This window comes from Lepus europaeus, chromosome 23 (assembly GCF_033115175.1).
Source record: "Lepus europaeus isolate LE1 chromosome 23, mLepTim1.pri, whole genome shotgun sequence".
Classification (NCBI taxonomy): domain Eukaryota; kingdom Metazoa; phylum Chordata; class Mammalia; order Lagomorpha; family Leporidae; genus Lepus; species Lepus europaeus.
The window spans coordinates 20,982,739-20,996,796 of NC_084849.1; the positions used below are offsets into that span (position 1 = coordinate 20,982,739).

The following is a 14,058-nucleotide window of genomic DNA, read 5'->3' on the forward strand; positions in this document are numbered from 1 at the left end:
GGCCCAGTGGCTGTCATGCATGCTAAATACCCAGCTTCAAATGAGAGCCCGTCCGGGCGTCCCGGGCTGGGCAGTGAGGCAGACAAAGAGAAAAGCAGCGAGGCCCGCGTCCACGAAGAGAAAACCCAAGCGGGAAGGCGTCTCGGGCTGGGTGCCCTGAAACCCCCTCCCCCGAGTTAGGAGCCACCTAACTCCCTTCCCAGTCTCTCTCCTTCTCCTTCCTCCCCCCCCCCCAGCCCCATCTCCTTAAGTCTCCCCTCACCCTAAACCCAGGGTCAAGAGATGTGAGACCACATGGGGAGGGTGCAGGGAAAGGAGGCAGAGGAGGGGGAACAAAATGTCCAGGATCAAGGGACACGTTGGAGAAAGACGGGGTCACACCGCCAGCCCCTGGCTCCACGGCAGCAGGCAGCGCGGTGAAACCAAGGGGGTCCCACCAAGTGGGTGGGGCGGGGGGGGAATGACGGTACCTAGTTTGTAAGACTCCACTAGCTATATTTTTTTAAAGCCCCATTAAAATAACACAGGCATCTGCTACAGCTGCAGTTAACTGTAGGTTAAAAAGAAGCGCTCCACCTTCAGCTGGAGAGGTGGTCTGTCTCCCTAGCCCCACACCTCCCACCTTAAAGACTTCGGGGTCTGCAGAGGAGGGGGTGACTCGAATGCAAACAAGAGCTGGGACCGGACATCTGTCACCAAAGCTAAGCAAGATATTGACAAATGCAAGTCCTTTGTGTCTTAGGCATATACATCCCTATCCCCCCCTCCACAAGTGATGCCTGGTCGGAGCGGGCTGCTCCCTGCCAAACAGACCCCAGCCCAGTCCCGGGGCCCCTCCCACACCACATGTCAAGGAGATGCACCCTGAAAAGGTTACCTGCCTCCTACAACCCGACAGCTCTCCAGTTTTTCAATGAAACTCTAAGAGCTAAGAGGACACAAAACAGCTATTCATTAAGGAACAAATGTCAAATTAGGCATCACCTCCGAGTGATGCTACAGATGCCGGGGCTGGGAACTTTTTTTTTTTTCTCCCCAAAGATGCAGCTAAATAAGAGGACTCAAGCTAACTGGGAAAAGGTTCAAGCAACTTCCTCGGAAAGGGGACACCCAACTCCCACAGAGCAAAAGCTGCCTGGATGTTGGGGTGCAGAGAGGTGTGCACCCCAAAAGGGCTAGGCACAGCACACCAGCTATCCAGCGAAAACTTGGAGAGGAGGGGATGCAATCTACAAGGATTCCCGAAAGGACGCTAAGTTTTTAATGGCCCCGTGGGACTAGCAACCGCTAGGCAGCACCTGGGCAAAGGGGGCGGAGCGTGTCTTCGCCCACAGCGTGCTCGATGGGCCCAAAGCAAGGGGTCGGGGCTCTGAGCTGGGAGTGAAGGGGGCCTCTGCCCTGCAAACGCCCAGCGCGCCAAGGGGGCCTGAGACCAAGGCCCGCCCTGGGCGTCGGGCGGGAAAGGCAGGGGAGTGGGGACCGCGAGCGCATCTACCTTCTTTGCTGTTGGGGTTCTGGGGCTTGGCCTTCTCCCAAGGCGCCAGCGTCTTGTCGTCGTCCGCGCCGTCCACCAGGGCCTTGTCGGTGGGCATGTACCAGGTGGCGCTGTGCTCAGCCATCAGGGAGTCCAGGTCGATGGTGCTCATGGCGCTCTTGACGGCCTCGGAGCAGCAGCTGCCCAACTCGCTGTCTCCATTGCGCGCGCCGGACGCCTCGACGGCGCACTCGCCCTTCCGGCCACCCGTGAGCCCCAGCGGCTGGTCCTCGGAGATGCTGAACTGCTGCCTCTGTAGCTGGATCTGGGCCTGGAGGATCTCCAGCGGGTGGATCTCGTCGGGCGGCGGCGGCGCGCCGCTGCTGCTGGTCGGGGTCCGGACCTGCTCCAGGCCCGGCGTGCCAGGGTGGCCGGCGCCCCCGCCCGCGCCATAGCTGTCAGGCGTCGAGGTAGAGGTAGACAGGATGCCCAGGCCGAGCGCGGGCGGGGGCGCCTTAGGTCCGTGCTCCCCGGCGCCCACCCCACGGGGAGGCAGTTTGGGCGAGCCGGTCACCAGCGGGCTCCTACTCGCTTTGGCCAGGGCCGGAGGGTTGTCGGAGCTGGATGACACCTCGTCCTCGTTGGCGTAGCTCGTGCTCACCTCGTCCGAGGCAAACTCCCCCACGTGCGGCGAGCTCCCAGCCCCCTTGGCCCCGCCGTCCAGGGACGCCATGAGGTCGGGCTGGTCCCCTAGGAGCAAGTCGGCCCCCTTCCCCCACGACGGCGACGTGAGCGCCTTCTCGTGGGGCGTCGGCGCGCCGCGCGCCTCGCTCGCCGAGCCCGCCCCGACGACCACGACGGCCGCGCCGGGCGGTGGCGGCGGCGGCGGCGGCGGCGGCGGCGGCTGCCCCGGGCTCACCCCAGGCGCGCCCCCGCTGTCCGCAGCCGCGGAGAATTTGTCGAAGAAGGTCCCGGGGCTCACGTGGCCACTGTCCCTTTTTCTGCGCCCCCGGCCCCGGCCGCCGCCCCCGGGGACCGGCTTGCCGTCGTTCCCCGAGGTGGACTCCAGGGTGTAGTTGGGGGACAGGCTGGTGCCGTCCCCCTGCGCGGGCGGGTTGGGTGGCCCCGCGGCTTTGGAGCTGCCGCCTTGGCTGGTCCCCGACGGGCCTCCGGGCCCCGGGGCCCCGGGCGCAGTCCCTCCCGGGAAGTAATCCGAGCCGGGGTTACCCGCCCCGGCTGCGCTGCCGTCCGCCTCGTTCTGGCTCAGTTTCCTCTTGCCCTCCGGCGGGTTCTTTTTGTTGAAGGTCACATTCAGGTTAGGGGCCCCGAGGCTGGCGATCATGTTCTGACAGGCCGTGGAGAGCGCGGCCAGGCAGCTCTGGCCAAACAGGTTGTCCTTGGAGCTGGGCTTGTTAAAGGAGCCCAGCGAGAGCGCGCCCAGCTTGCTGGCCGAGGCGCGCTGGCTGGGCTGGAAGTCCGGCTGCGGCGGGTAAGCACCCCCGCCGCCCCCGCCGCTGCCCGCGCCCGAGCCGCCCCCGCCGCCGCCGCCGCCGCTGCCCCCGCCCGCGCTCGGGGGCGAGTTCACGCCCGGGCCGCTGTGCGGCGTGGCCTGCCGGCTTGCTGCGCCGAACGGGAAGCCCGGCTGGCCCCCGAGCGCCGGCGCGGCGAAGTCCGGCGGCGGTGGCGGTGGGGGCCGGCGCTCCGAAGCCGCGCTGGGCAGCCCCACCCCAGCCCCAGGCGACTGCAGCGGGCCCAGGCCGGCCAGGCCGCCCCCGAACTGCAGGCCCGGCGAGGACAGCGCGGACACGTGGCCTTCTCCGGGCATCCTCAGCGGCTCCTGCAGAGGGCCCCGGAACAGCACCCCCGGGCCTCCCGGAGCAGGGGGAGGCGCCAGGCTGGGGTCGTGCGGGCCGCAGTCAGCCGGCAGCCCGGAGCCGCCCATCCTGCGGGCCAGCAGGTCTCCCGGCGGCGGGTGCGGCCCTGGGAACCACGCGCTCTCCTGCGCCAAGTGCGGCGCCTGCTGCTCGTAGGCGCCCGGGCGCCCCGCGCCGGCGCTGCCGCCTTCGCGCTCAAAGTTCGGCTGAGCCAAGCTGCCCACCGGGCCGCCGTGCACCAGGCCGCCCTGGCCCACGTCCCCGGGGTGGCCTAGTTGGGCCAGGTTGGGCTGGCGAAGCCGCTGCTGCTGATTGCGCGACGCCATCTGTTTGATCATGAGGGCCGCGTTTTGGCGCTGCTGTTGCTGCTGCTGCTGTTGCTGCTGCTGCTGCTGCTGCTGCATGGATTGGTGGTCCGGTGCCGGGTGCTGCAAGGGAGGCCCCGAGGGGAAGCTGTCGGGCACGGGCGGCGTGAACTCGCCCGGCAGGCCCGGGTAGGCGGAGGGCGAGAGGTGGTTGTCCAGAGCCCCGTTGTGCACGCTCCCGTTCCACGATGCGCAGCGGTCCACTCCCGCGCTGCCCGGGAAGTCGAAGCGCGGCCTCTTGGCCACGTTCATGTACGGGGGCGCGTCGAAATGCTGCAGCCGCTGGTTGGGCGCCTGCTGCGGAGTGGGGTGCTGCATGTTGAAAACCGGCTCGGAGTAGGGGTGCATGCTCCGGTTCTCGAGCCGGTGGATGGGGTACTCGAACTGCGCGTGCTGGCTCGGCAGCATGGGGCCCCCGTCCTGCAGGCCGCCGCTGGGCGTGCCCGCCTCGCCCTGCGGGGGCCGCGGGAGCGCAGGCGGGCACGAATTTTGCCGGACGAGCAGCCCGGGTGGCGGCGGCGGCGGCTGCTGCGGCGGCTGCTGCGGGGGCTGCGGCTGCGGGGGCGGCGGGGCCTGCTGGGGAGGCTGCATCAGCGGGTGCCTGGAGGTCACTCCGGGCTCCAGTCCCACAGGCATCTTGCGGGCGCCGCCGAATCTCTCGAAGAACACCCCGTGCGGCTGCTGCGGGGGCTGCTGCGGGGGCTGCTGCTGCTGTTGCTGCGGCGGCGGCGGCGGCGGCGGCGGCGGGGGCTGGGCGTGCATTTTGGACAAACCCACCATGCCCGCGGCTCTGGGCATGGCCGAGGCGCCCGGGAAAGCGCCAGCAGGAACCTGGCGACCCGCTGTATAATGAGGCAGCTGACCCTCGGAGTCAGAGGGCGAGAACATGTCAAAATGTCCCGGGGGGCCCTCGCCCGCGTAATTGTATTCCAGCGAGTCGACGGCCCCTTGGCTGGTCACCCTCCGGGGCTCCAGGCTGTGCGAGTCCGAGCCGCTGGAAGCGGGCAGGCCGTGGAAAGAGGCGGCCCGGTTAGGGCTCTGGTCCAGCGGCAGGCAGGGGGCAGGCACAGCGTGGCCGGAGGCGCCCGAACTGTGGAAATCCGGGAGGTTTCCCGGCCGCTGCGGACCGAAGCTCTCTGGCCCCTGGCTGTCGGCCATGTGCTCGTAACCCTCCGCGAAGGGCGGCTGGCTGCCCAGGCCGCCGGCTGCGCCACCGTAGCCGAGCAGGCGACCCCCGTGCAGGCACGAGGCGCCCGGGTCCGGGCCCCCGAAGTTGCCCCCGAAGTGGGGGTGGTGCTGGTGGGGGTGGTGGCCTCCCGGGTGGCCGTGGTGAGGCTGCTGGCCGCCGAAGAAGCCGTGCACAGGCTGCGCCTGCAACCCCGCTGCGTGCAGCTCTGAGTGGCCGCGCGCGTGGAAGCCGTACGGCTCCATGCTCATGCCCAGGAGCGGGGGCTCGCCCAGCGCGCTCATGGCAGGGTCCACGGGGCCAGGGGCCCCCCCGGTGTGGAAAGCCGGGGCCTTAAAGTGGGCGTTCATGCTCAGTCCGGTCTCGTGAAAGTTCCTTTCGCCCTGGCCAGGGTTCCTGCTGTTGATCTGGGGCTCGAATTGGTCCAGCCCAAACATACTTGGCGGGGGGGCAAGAGGCGATCAATACAGCATGACAGCCTGCTGTCCGCCGCGCGCCTCCGGCCAGCCACTCGTACCGGCCCCGGACTGGGCGCTCCGGGACGCTCAGCGCCGCAGGGGCGCAGCGCGCACCGCCAGCCCGCCTGGCGTGTGGAGGCCGGGGGCGATCCGCTCCTCTGCTGAAGATCTGGTTCTGCCCCGAGCGGGCCTCTCACATCTTGCGAGGCCGAGGAGCCTCCAGGAGCCCTGTTGGGGGGCCCATGCCCCGGGCGGTTGGCACAGCAGCGGGTGGGTTTGTAGCGGGGGACGAGACGCAACCGCGAGGAGAACGGAGAAAAAAAAAAAAGTTAAGTGGGGGGAAGGGGGTGGAGAGGGGATTAGGGGAGCAAAGCTATCACCTTCTTAAGTCCGATCGGGCCGGCTGGGGAGCCCCCGGGACGCCGCCCGCAGCCTGCGGGAGTCCGTGGTGGAGCTGCTGACGGCCGGGGAGGGAGGTCTTTCGCGGCCGCCGCCGGCGCCGGGGCAGCAGCGGCAGAGCGGTCCCTCCCCCGTGCCAGCGGAGTCGCAGCTGTCCACAGCCCGAGCCTCCGCCGAGCACGATCCCCGTCGGCCCCCGGCGAGAGAGCGGGCGGGTGGCGGCGGCGGCGGCCTCTTCAGCGAGCGGGAGGACTGGCGGCTGCCCTCGGCATCGCTGGGACCGGCCCCGGAGCCCGAGAAAGCAGCGCGGCTGGAGAGGCGGCGGGCGCCCGGGGTCCGGGCCGAAGGTCCGGGGAAAGGCGCGGCTCACGAGCTCCGCGGCGGGTGCGCTGCGCCCGGGCGCGCCGCTTCGCGGCCACGGCCGCCGCCTGCCGCTTCTCTTCTCCGCCGTTCGGTGTCTGAGTTCGCGGGCGTCTCGGCGCCCGGGTGCAGGCGCGGGCGCGCAGAGAGGCGCGGGCTTGGGTCGCTCCGAAGCTCCGGCTCCCTGCCTCCGCGCCGAGGTGCCGCGCGAGTCCCCGTTGGACCCGGGGGAGGGGGCCGTCCGCGGGCTGGGGGCCGCGCCGGGCGAGCCAGCGAAGGCGTTCCGGCTGCCCGGAGTGGGGGGCGGGGGCAGCTCTGGGGGGTCCGCGCACCCCTCTCCAGGCTGGCGGGGCGTGGGGGGGGGTTGCTCTGCGTGGGGCGTCGCGAGGGTCTCGGCTCCCCTCTCTGTGTCTGCCTCTCTAGCCCCGAGCCGGGAGAAGCAGCAACAAGTTTTGCATTTCAGCAATCAATTTCAGCCATTACATTTGCACCAATCAGCGCCGCCCGAGCTCAGGTCCCGGGGCGGGGCTCGCTCTTAAGGTGGTCCCGGGTCCTGGCTGCCGAGGCCCCCGCCACGAACCCGCACTACCCCTGGCTCTGGGGTCCCCCGCGCCCGCCTCGCCTCGGGGTCCGGCGCCAGTGCGCTGGGGGCGCGCCCTGGCGTCCGGGCGCTTGGGGCTGGAGAGGGCGCAGGCGGAGGAGAATGGCGGGAGCCTGGCTTTGTTCGCCCCCCCTCCCATTCACACAGTTTCCAACTCCCCACCCCCAACCGAAGCGAGACCCGCCGGGTGGGCAGGGGGCGGGGAGGTGGGCGGCGAGCGGTGCGGGGCGCTCAGACAATGGGGTCGCCAGGCAAAGCCCCTGGACTCGCCGCCCAAAGTCGCCAAGCTCTCCAGCGCCTCAGCCTAGGGCGAACGCTCGGCTCTCCGCCAGCGGCGCGCGCGAGAGCCGGCCCCGGGATTTTCCTGGAGGTTCGAGCAGACCGTGAGCCCCAAAGTTCGGGTTCTCCTCGAAAGACTCCGGCGCTAACTCGCTCCTCTTTCAGCTGGGTGCGCACAATCCTTCCTTGTCCCACCCTGGCTGGGGCTCCTGGTCCTCAGCCGCCTGCTTGGGCCCGGAGGAGCCGAGACCACTCGGCCACTTGGTGGGGGACACATCGGGTGAGCCCAGCGCCGGAGTGGGGAGGCGCGGCCGCTGCGCGCCCAGGGCGCACCGGCCCGACCCGGCGCGGGCACCTGGCTCCAGCCCCCCCCCCCGGGTCAAGGCCCGGGCCCTCTGCGGGCGCGAGGTTGGCCTCCTTAAGAGATCAATTAAACTGAAGAGGCCAAGGCATGGAATGGGGTTGTGATACTAAAATCAATAGGAGTAATTTAATATCGGCCCTGTTCTTTATGAAATATTTATCCCAATAATCTTAGTTAAAATGTTTAGTTCGTCTGATCCCCCCACGGAAGCTGAAATCTATCTGGCAATTAGAAGTTAAGGGAATTAGAGGTGTTGATTCTGGGCGTGCGTGTGTGCAGGTGTGCGTGTGTGTGTGCACGCGTGCGTGTGTGCGTTTTCCTCCTTGTGGAGTGTGTACAGATGGAGGAGGGAGAGGCTCTTTAATTTTCCTTACCATAAAAACAGCACCAGGCAATTTTGGTAGCAGACCAGTGTTCTTAGAAGGGAGAAGAAGAAAAAAAAAACAACAACTTTCTTTGAAGTGCTCCAGATATCGCTATTAAATCTAAATAAAATTAAGCATGGTGTATAAAAATGCCTTTTCCCCCCACAAAAGAAAGTGTTTATCGCCCAAGTCTGTCTAGCATTTGCTAAATTGCGCATGAAATCTGAAATGAAATAAACGTTATAATAAAACCAACCCCTGAGCCCTTTTTATTTAAAAACCTCAGATTAAGCATTGCACGGTGGCCCGGCGCGAGTTACAAAGTTACCAAGTCCCATTGGCGGCTTTATCGCTCCCTGGAGTGGCTGTCAGGGAGGCCCCCCGGGCAAATGGGCTTAATTTAGGGCTAGGTGGGGACAGGAAGTGGAGAGTCCAAGGGCTTCCCATGTCCCCCCCAGCACACACACACACACACAAATACAAACAAACAATAAAAATCAAAGAGTTTAAAGCTCAGAAGGGGACAGCTCAGGTCCAAGGCCTGTCCACAGGACTCCCCCGGTGTGGATGTCTCCCAGATATGTGTATATATATATATATATATATATCTCCTTTTTGAAATTAAAAATGAAAATTCCCCCCACCAAACATGAGCTCCATAAATAAGCATTGGGAAGAAGTATTTGTACAGGGCGGTGGAGTTTTAAAAGGATTTTTCTGCAGGATCAGGTTGTTGGTCTGTGATTAAATATTGATTTTGTGTAATTAGTTTTCATGTGCACTATCCTCTTGCTGATAGCTTGAGCTTTCAGAACTAGAAAAGAAATGGAATTGGACATGGAAATTATTACTTAGCAAAGTGACAAGGAAGTGAGCAGCAAAGACCGAGCCTTGCTTGATTTAGGGACAAAGAAATAAAGGGCCAGGCCAGGCCTCCTGTGACCCCCCCCACCCCACCCCCACCCCAGGGCTTCAGGCCTCCCCTGGGGGCACCTGGGCTGGAGCAGGCAGCACCTTGAACCTGCAAGCGACCGACCAGGGCAGAGTCCAGGGTCACACACTCAGTGGGCTGTTCGAGGGACACCTAGGTTAGGAGGCTGCCGGGGCCATAGGAGTGGGAAGAAGGGGGCGCAAGCCCTTGGCCTCAGGGTCCCTGGTTGGGGGTGCACCAGGCCGAGCAGGGTGGGGGCTGCCCTGCACACCTGGGCACGCTTCCCGTGCATTAATCCCGTGTGCCCCGGGAAGGAGGATGGGGTCGGTGTGGGGGTGGAAATATTTTTCTGGGGCTGTTTCCAAGAGTTGGCTGTAGGAGGGACGTGTGCGCCCGCAAGGAGCGGACGTGAGGTCCGGTTGTGCGTCCGTCCAGGCTGTGTGTCTGGGTCCGCGGTCTGGAGCGGCGTGCGGCGGGGGCTGCCGTGGGTGTCTCACCCTGCGCGGGCGCAGCAGGGCACCTGCGTGCGTGTCTGTACCTGCGCGTGTGCGTGCGTGCCGCCTGGCTGCCCCTCTCCGCGCGTGCGGCTGTCTCAGCCCTCGTGTGTGCGCCCTGGGTCTGTTTTTCCTGTGGGTGTGAGGGCGTGCGCCTCGGCCCGCGCCCGTGTGCGCCTGTGTGTGCGCCGGCGGGAGCGCCTCCACGGTGTGGGCGCCCTGGCCGGCGGCTTCCCCGCTCCCCGCCGGCGTCTTTGGAACGAGCACATTGCCCCCTAGCGCTCAGACGCATTCAAAGTCCCCGCCGGCGCGGAGCCAGGGACCGCGGGAGCCTCAGGGGCCTCCTCTTGCTTGCACCCTGCTCTGCAGGGCCGCCCAGCGTGCTGACCTCCAGGGCACCGCTGGACGGGGTCCCAGGGATGAAGAGGGACCCTCCAGGCTGGTGACAAACGGAGAACCGCCTGGAGTGACCCCAATCAGCGGCCCAGAGGGGCCCCACTGGGGCTGGGAGCAGCTGGCTGGAGCTGGGGTAGCCCAGCTGCTCCGGCTCCCCTCCTGTTAGGGGCTAGGGCCCCGGAGCTTCAGTGAGCTCCCCACTCAGCAGCAGCGCAAAGCAAGCCCCACCCGACACCCTTCCCCAGGCCACGCGGCCACCTCGCCCGCCCACTGGGTCCACGCGCATGCTGCCCTCTGCAGAGGAAGTCAGTGCACACACACGCACATGCCACTGTGGATGGGCGTGTCCACACACACACTCACACACACACACAGCGGAGGGGCCTGCGTGCCAGACCCCTGCAGGCTTCTTGGATGTTAGGCTTGGCCATTTATACCCACGGTCCCACTCATGGCCATGGTGCTGGCCTGAGGCCCAGACTCCGCCCCCATGTCACAGGGTCGGATGTGGAGCCTCCGCCCCAGCCAGTGACTTTGCCAGAGCCAGGCAGTGGCACAGCTGGGGTTCCCATCCATGTGACACCAAGGCCTGCTCTATCCAAAAGCAACCATTGAGGCAGAACCCTGAGCACTCGTAGGGAACATGGAGAGTCCCGCGCGCACCCCTGTGAGCACCACCAGCGCTGGCGGGCTGATGCTGCGGCACACTGGGCTTAGCTGCTGCCTGCAGCATGGGCGTCCCATATGAACACTGGTTCGAGTCCCGGCAGCTCCACTCCTGCTCCAGCTCCCTGCTAATGCACCCGGGAAAGCCACAGAGGATGGCAGAAGTCCCTGGGGCCCTGCACCCCTGTGGGAGACCTCCTGGATAGAGTTCCAGGCTCCTAGCTTCAGTCTAGCTCAGCCTCAGCCATTGCAGCCATCTGGGGAGTGAACCGGTGGATGAAAAGTCTCTCTCTCTCTCTCTCTCTCTCTCTCTGTTTCTCTCTCTCTCTCTCTGCCTCTCTCTCTCTTTCTAACTCTGCCTTTCAAATAAAAGTAAATAAATAAATCTCTTTTCAAAAATCTTAAAATGATCAGCCTTGGTCTGTGTCTTTCCCATGCAAACATGAGAAATGAACAGAAATACATACACACATACACATGTTCATATACACACACAGGCACACACATACGTATTCATTCAGCACACACATTAACACACATACACACAGGCACACCCGCACACATAACCACACTCACATTCACACACGCATGCACACAGACTCCCCTATCCTCAGCCCTCCTCCCCATCCCCCTCCTCTGTAGCTTGGCAGCTCACGGCAGTCACAGCACCCAGATCCTTCCTGCAGGCAGAGACCGCCCCCCAGGAGGCCTGGAGAGGCTGCTGCTGCCCCTGACAGCTGCAGTGCGTCCGACGACGTGAGCAGGGTGTGACAGACCCAGATTCCAACCTTGTGCCCCCCTCCCCAACTTGTAAGCTGTGTGGCCCTGGGCAAAATACTTCCGTCACAGCCGGTGCACACAGAGCACAGGGACCGGTGGCAGCATCCGGGGAGTGGCATAGCTTGGGGCATGGGCAGGCATCCCACTGGTGGCTCCTCTTAGGCCCGTCGTGTGTTCACCATGGTCTTCTGTGTGTGGATACAGAGGGGCAGACAGCAGGTGGGCCCAGGGACATCCCTACTGTGGCCAGGACAGAGGAGCAAGTAGGTGGCCAGAGGTCAGAGGGGGGAGACCCTGGTGTCGCCAGGGGCTGCTGGTTGCTAAGCAACAGCATCCCCACTTTTTCTCCATGCATCTTTCGGGGTCTCCCTTTCAATTGTGCATTGAATGAATGCCTGCTGCGGCCCAGAACCGCATCTGGGAATGCAGAAGACAGTAGAAGACACACTTGCAGCCCCCAAGGTTTCTTAGGATTCTAGAAGAATGTGTGATGTGGAAGGGAAACTGTGCACAGGTGGACTGGGTGAGGTAGCTATGCTTCGAGGGAGGCAGGAAAATAGCGGACATTCCCAGAGGTGGGTTTTGAAGGTAGAATAGGAGTTTGACGAGCAGACAAGGTCAAAGGAGTTCCTAGCCGTGGAATTGGGCTACACGGAGTGTGGGAAAATACAGGCAGCAATGCGTGAGATGAGGAAGGAGCAGGATCTGAAACTCCAGGGATCAGTAAGACCCAGACCAGGAGAACCTCAAGGGCAAGCGAGAAAGTCTGGACCTTGTTGTGGGAGCCAGAGAGGGGCTCTCGGTGAGAGCGCCAGGGGTAAGTATAAAATGGTTCAGCCGGGTACTCTGCTGGTGACAACGTCCCGTGTCAGAGCGATGATTCGGGTCCAGGCTGCTCCACTTCCCATCCAGCTCCCTGCTGATGCGCCTGGGAAGGCAGCAGAGGACGGCCCAATGCTTGAGCCCCTGCACCCACCTGGGAGACCCGGATGGAGCTCCAGGCTCCTGGCTTTGGTCTGGCCCAGCCCTTGGGTGTTGTGGCCATTTGGGCAGTGAACCAGTGGATGGAAGCGCTCTCTCTCTCTCTCTCTCTCTCTCTCTCTCTCTCTCTCTCTCTCTCCCTTTACTGTAGCTCTACCTTTCAAATAAATAAATATTAAAAACAAACGGCCCCTGGAGGTGGGTGTTCAGCCTAGTGGTTAAGACGTCGGTTAAGATGCCCATACCTGAGAGCCTGGGTTCATTTCCTGAGTCCAGCTCCCTGCTAATGAGCACCCTGGGGGCAGCTGTGTCGGCTCAAGCAGTTTGAGTCCCTGCTGCATACGCGGGAGACCTAGATCGGGCTCCTGGCTTCTGACTTTGACCTTTCTTAGCCTTTCAAGATGGTCCCGGAAGTCATCTTCGCCTGGTTTCCTTGGGAACGGGGCATGGGAGATGGGAGGCCCTCAGCTGGTGCCCGGGCAGCCAGAACAGAGCAGGCGTCCCCTCCTGACCCATGGGCTACAGCTGCTGCCCCCAGTTGAGCAGGACTTCCTGCCCCAGGTAGGGGGCAGTCACAAGAGAGCCGCCTGTGTGGGGTTCAGAGTTCACTCCCACCAGGACCAGGTGTAACGAGTCCGGTCTCCGAGGACAGAAGCGTGAGGAAGCCCCCAGTCCCTGCTCTGCTGTGCTGTGCTGTTTGTGTCCATTCTACACGTGTGCGCTGTAGCCTGTCCGTCTGTTCTAGAACTGCCCCCGGAAGCAGGTTCTGCTACATTTTTTCCCCTTGTTTGCAGCAAGAAAGGGATACACAGAGAAGTGAAGCGACACAGCAAGTATGAGACAGAGCAAGGACTCACGCCCCAGCCGCAAAGGCCCTCCCCCCCTCTTGGACCCAAGGACGACACCCCACCATGGGGCATCTTGGGCCTGAATCCCTGGGGACGCTTCCTCTCCACCCCTTCCTTCCCTGCCCCCCACCCTGGGCTACCCACAGGCCTCTGGGGCCTGACCGTGGGGTTTCCCCTGGGACAGGGAGTGACCGCCTCCCAGCGCACCTGGCCTGGCACTGCTTTTGCCACCAAAGAGCGTCGCCGACTTGTGAGCTGCGAGCTTTGCCCCCGCACACACTCCCTCTGCAAGGCTCCCCTGCAGAGCCCGTGTCTCGTGTGCACAGCCGCAAGGCTCCCCTGCAGAGCCCGTGTCTCGTGTGCACAGCCGCGTGCTGGGTGCCCAGTGGAAGGCGGGAAACGGGACTGCAGCTCAGAGGCCGGAAGAGAGGAGCACAGGAACCCCCAAACCTCACTGGGTCTCGAAAGTGCCCCTCGCTGGCCGACGCCCTCGTGACCCCCTGAGGACCGACAGCTCCGAGAAGCGCAGTCTTGCTCAAAGCCAAGGCCACACAGCTGGCACCTCACCGGGCTCACTTTCAAGTTCAAGTCTGTAGGACTCCAGAGCCGTGGTACCCGTGTCTCCATCTGTAAGGAGCTCTCTTCCCCCAGACGGCATCCAACTATGAGCTTCTATTTTCCATTCGCTAAGTGGCTTATGCTGAACCCAGGCCTTGGTCCCAAAATAACTCAAACCAGCCCCACAGGCTGGAACTGAAGCCCCGGCAGCTCCAGGGCCCAGGCCAACCTCCTCTTGGAAATGTTCCCATTCTGCAAAAGCTCAAAGCCAGGCATCACACAGAAAGCATCGGGCGGGTATCGTGCAACGAGCCCGGAAACGCAGAAGTTGGGCAGGGTTCAGGACTACTCCGCGGGCTGCTGGGCGTGGTCCTGACCCCAGCTCGCCTTGCACCCACCTCTTGGGTTGGTTTTTTGTTTTTAGTTTTCCTCCTCCCTGGCAGCAATCAGCAGAATGGGCTCAGAGTCCCGCTGGGAACAGCTTCATCAACAGAAGCGCAATGGGTGGGGCACCTCTGAAAGACCCTGCAGCCCCCTCCCCCCAGACCCTGCTGCAGCTGGAGGGGGGCTCGGGAAATCCACCTCCCCCAACCAAGGCTGAGCAAGATGGAGCCATGCGGCACCCGGGCCCGGGGCTGCCTCCCAGGAAGGACCCCAGGCAACAGCATCCACACCCAAC

General features: G+C 64.0%; 1 protein-coding gene across 1 annotated transcript in view; it reads right to left on the minus strand.

Annotated features, from left to right (window-relative positions):
• Positions 1–5,958, minus strand: part of MN1 (MN1 proto-oncogene, transcriptional regulator) — a 41,322-nt gene extending 35,364 nt beyond the window's left edge. The window contains exon 1 of the mRNA XM_062182463.1: positions 1,496–5,958. Coding sequence (XP_062038447.1) covers positions 1,496–5,336 — 3,841 coding nt within the window. The 5' untranslated portion in view covers positions 5,337–5,958. The remainder of the gene's footprint in view (positions 1–1,495) is intronic.
• Positions 5,959–14,058: the final 8,100 nt, after the last annotated feature.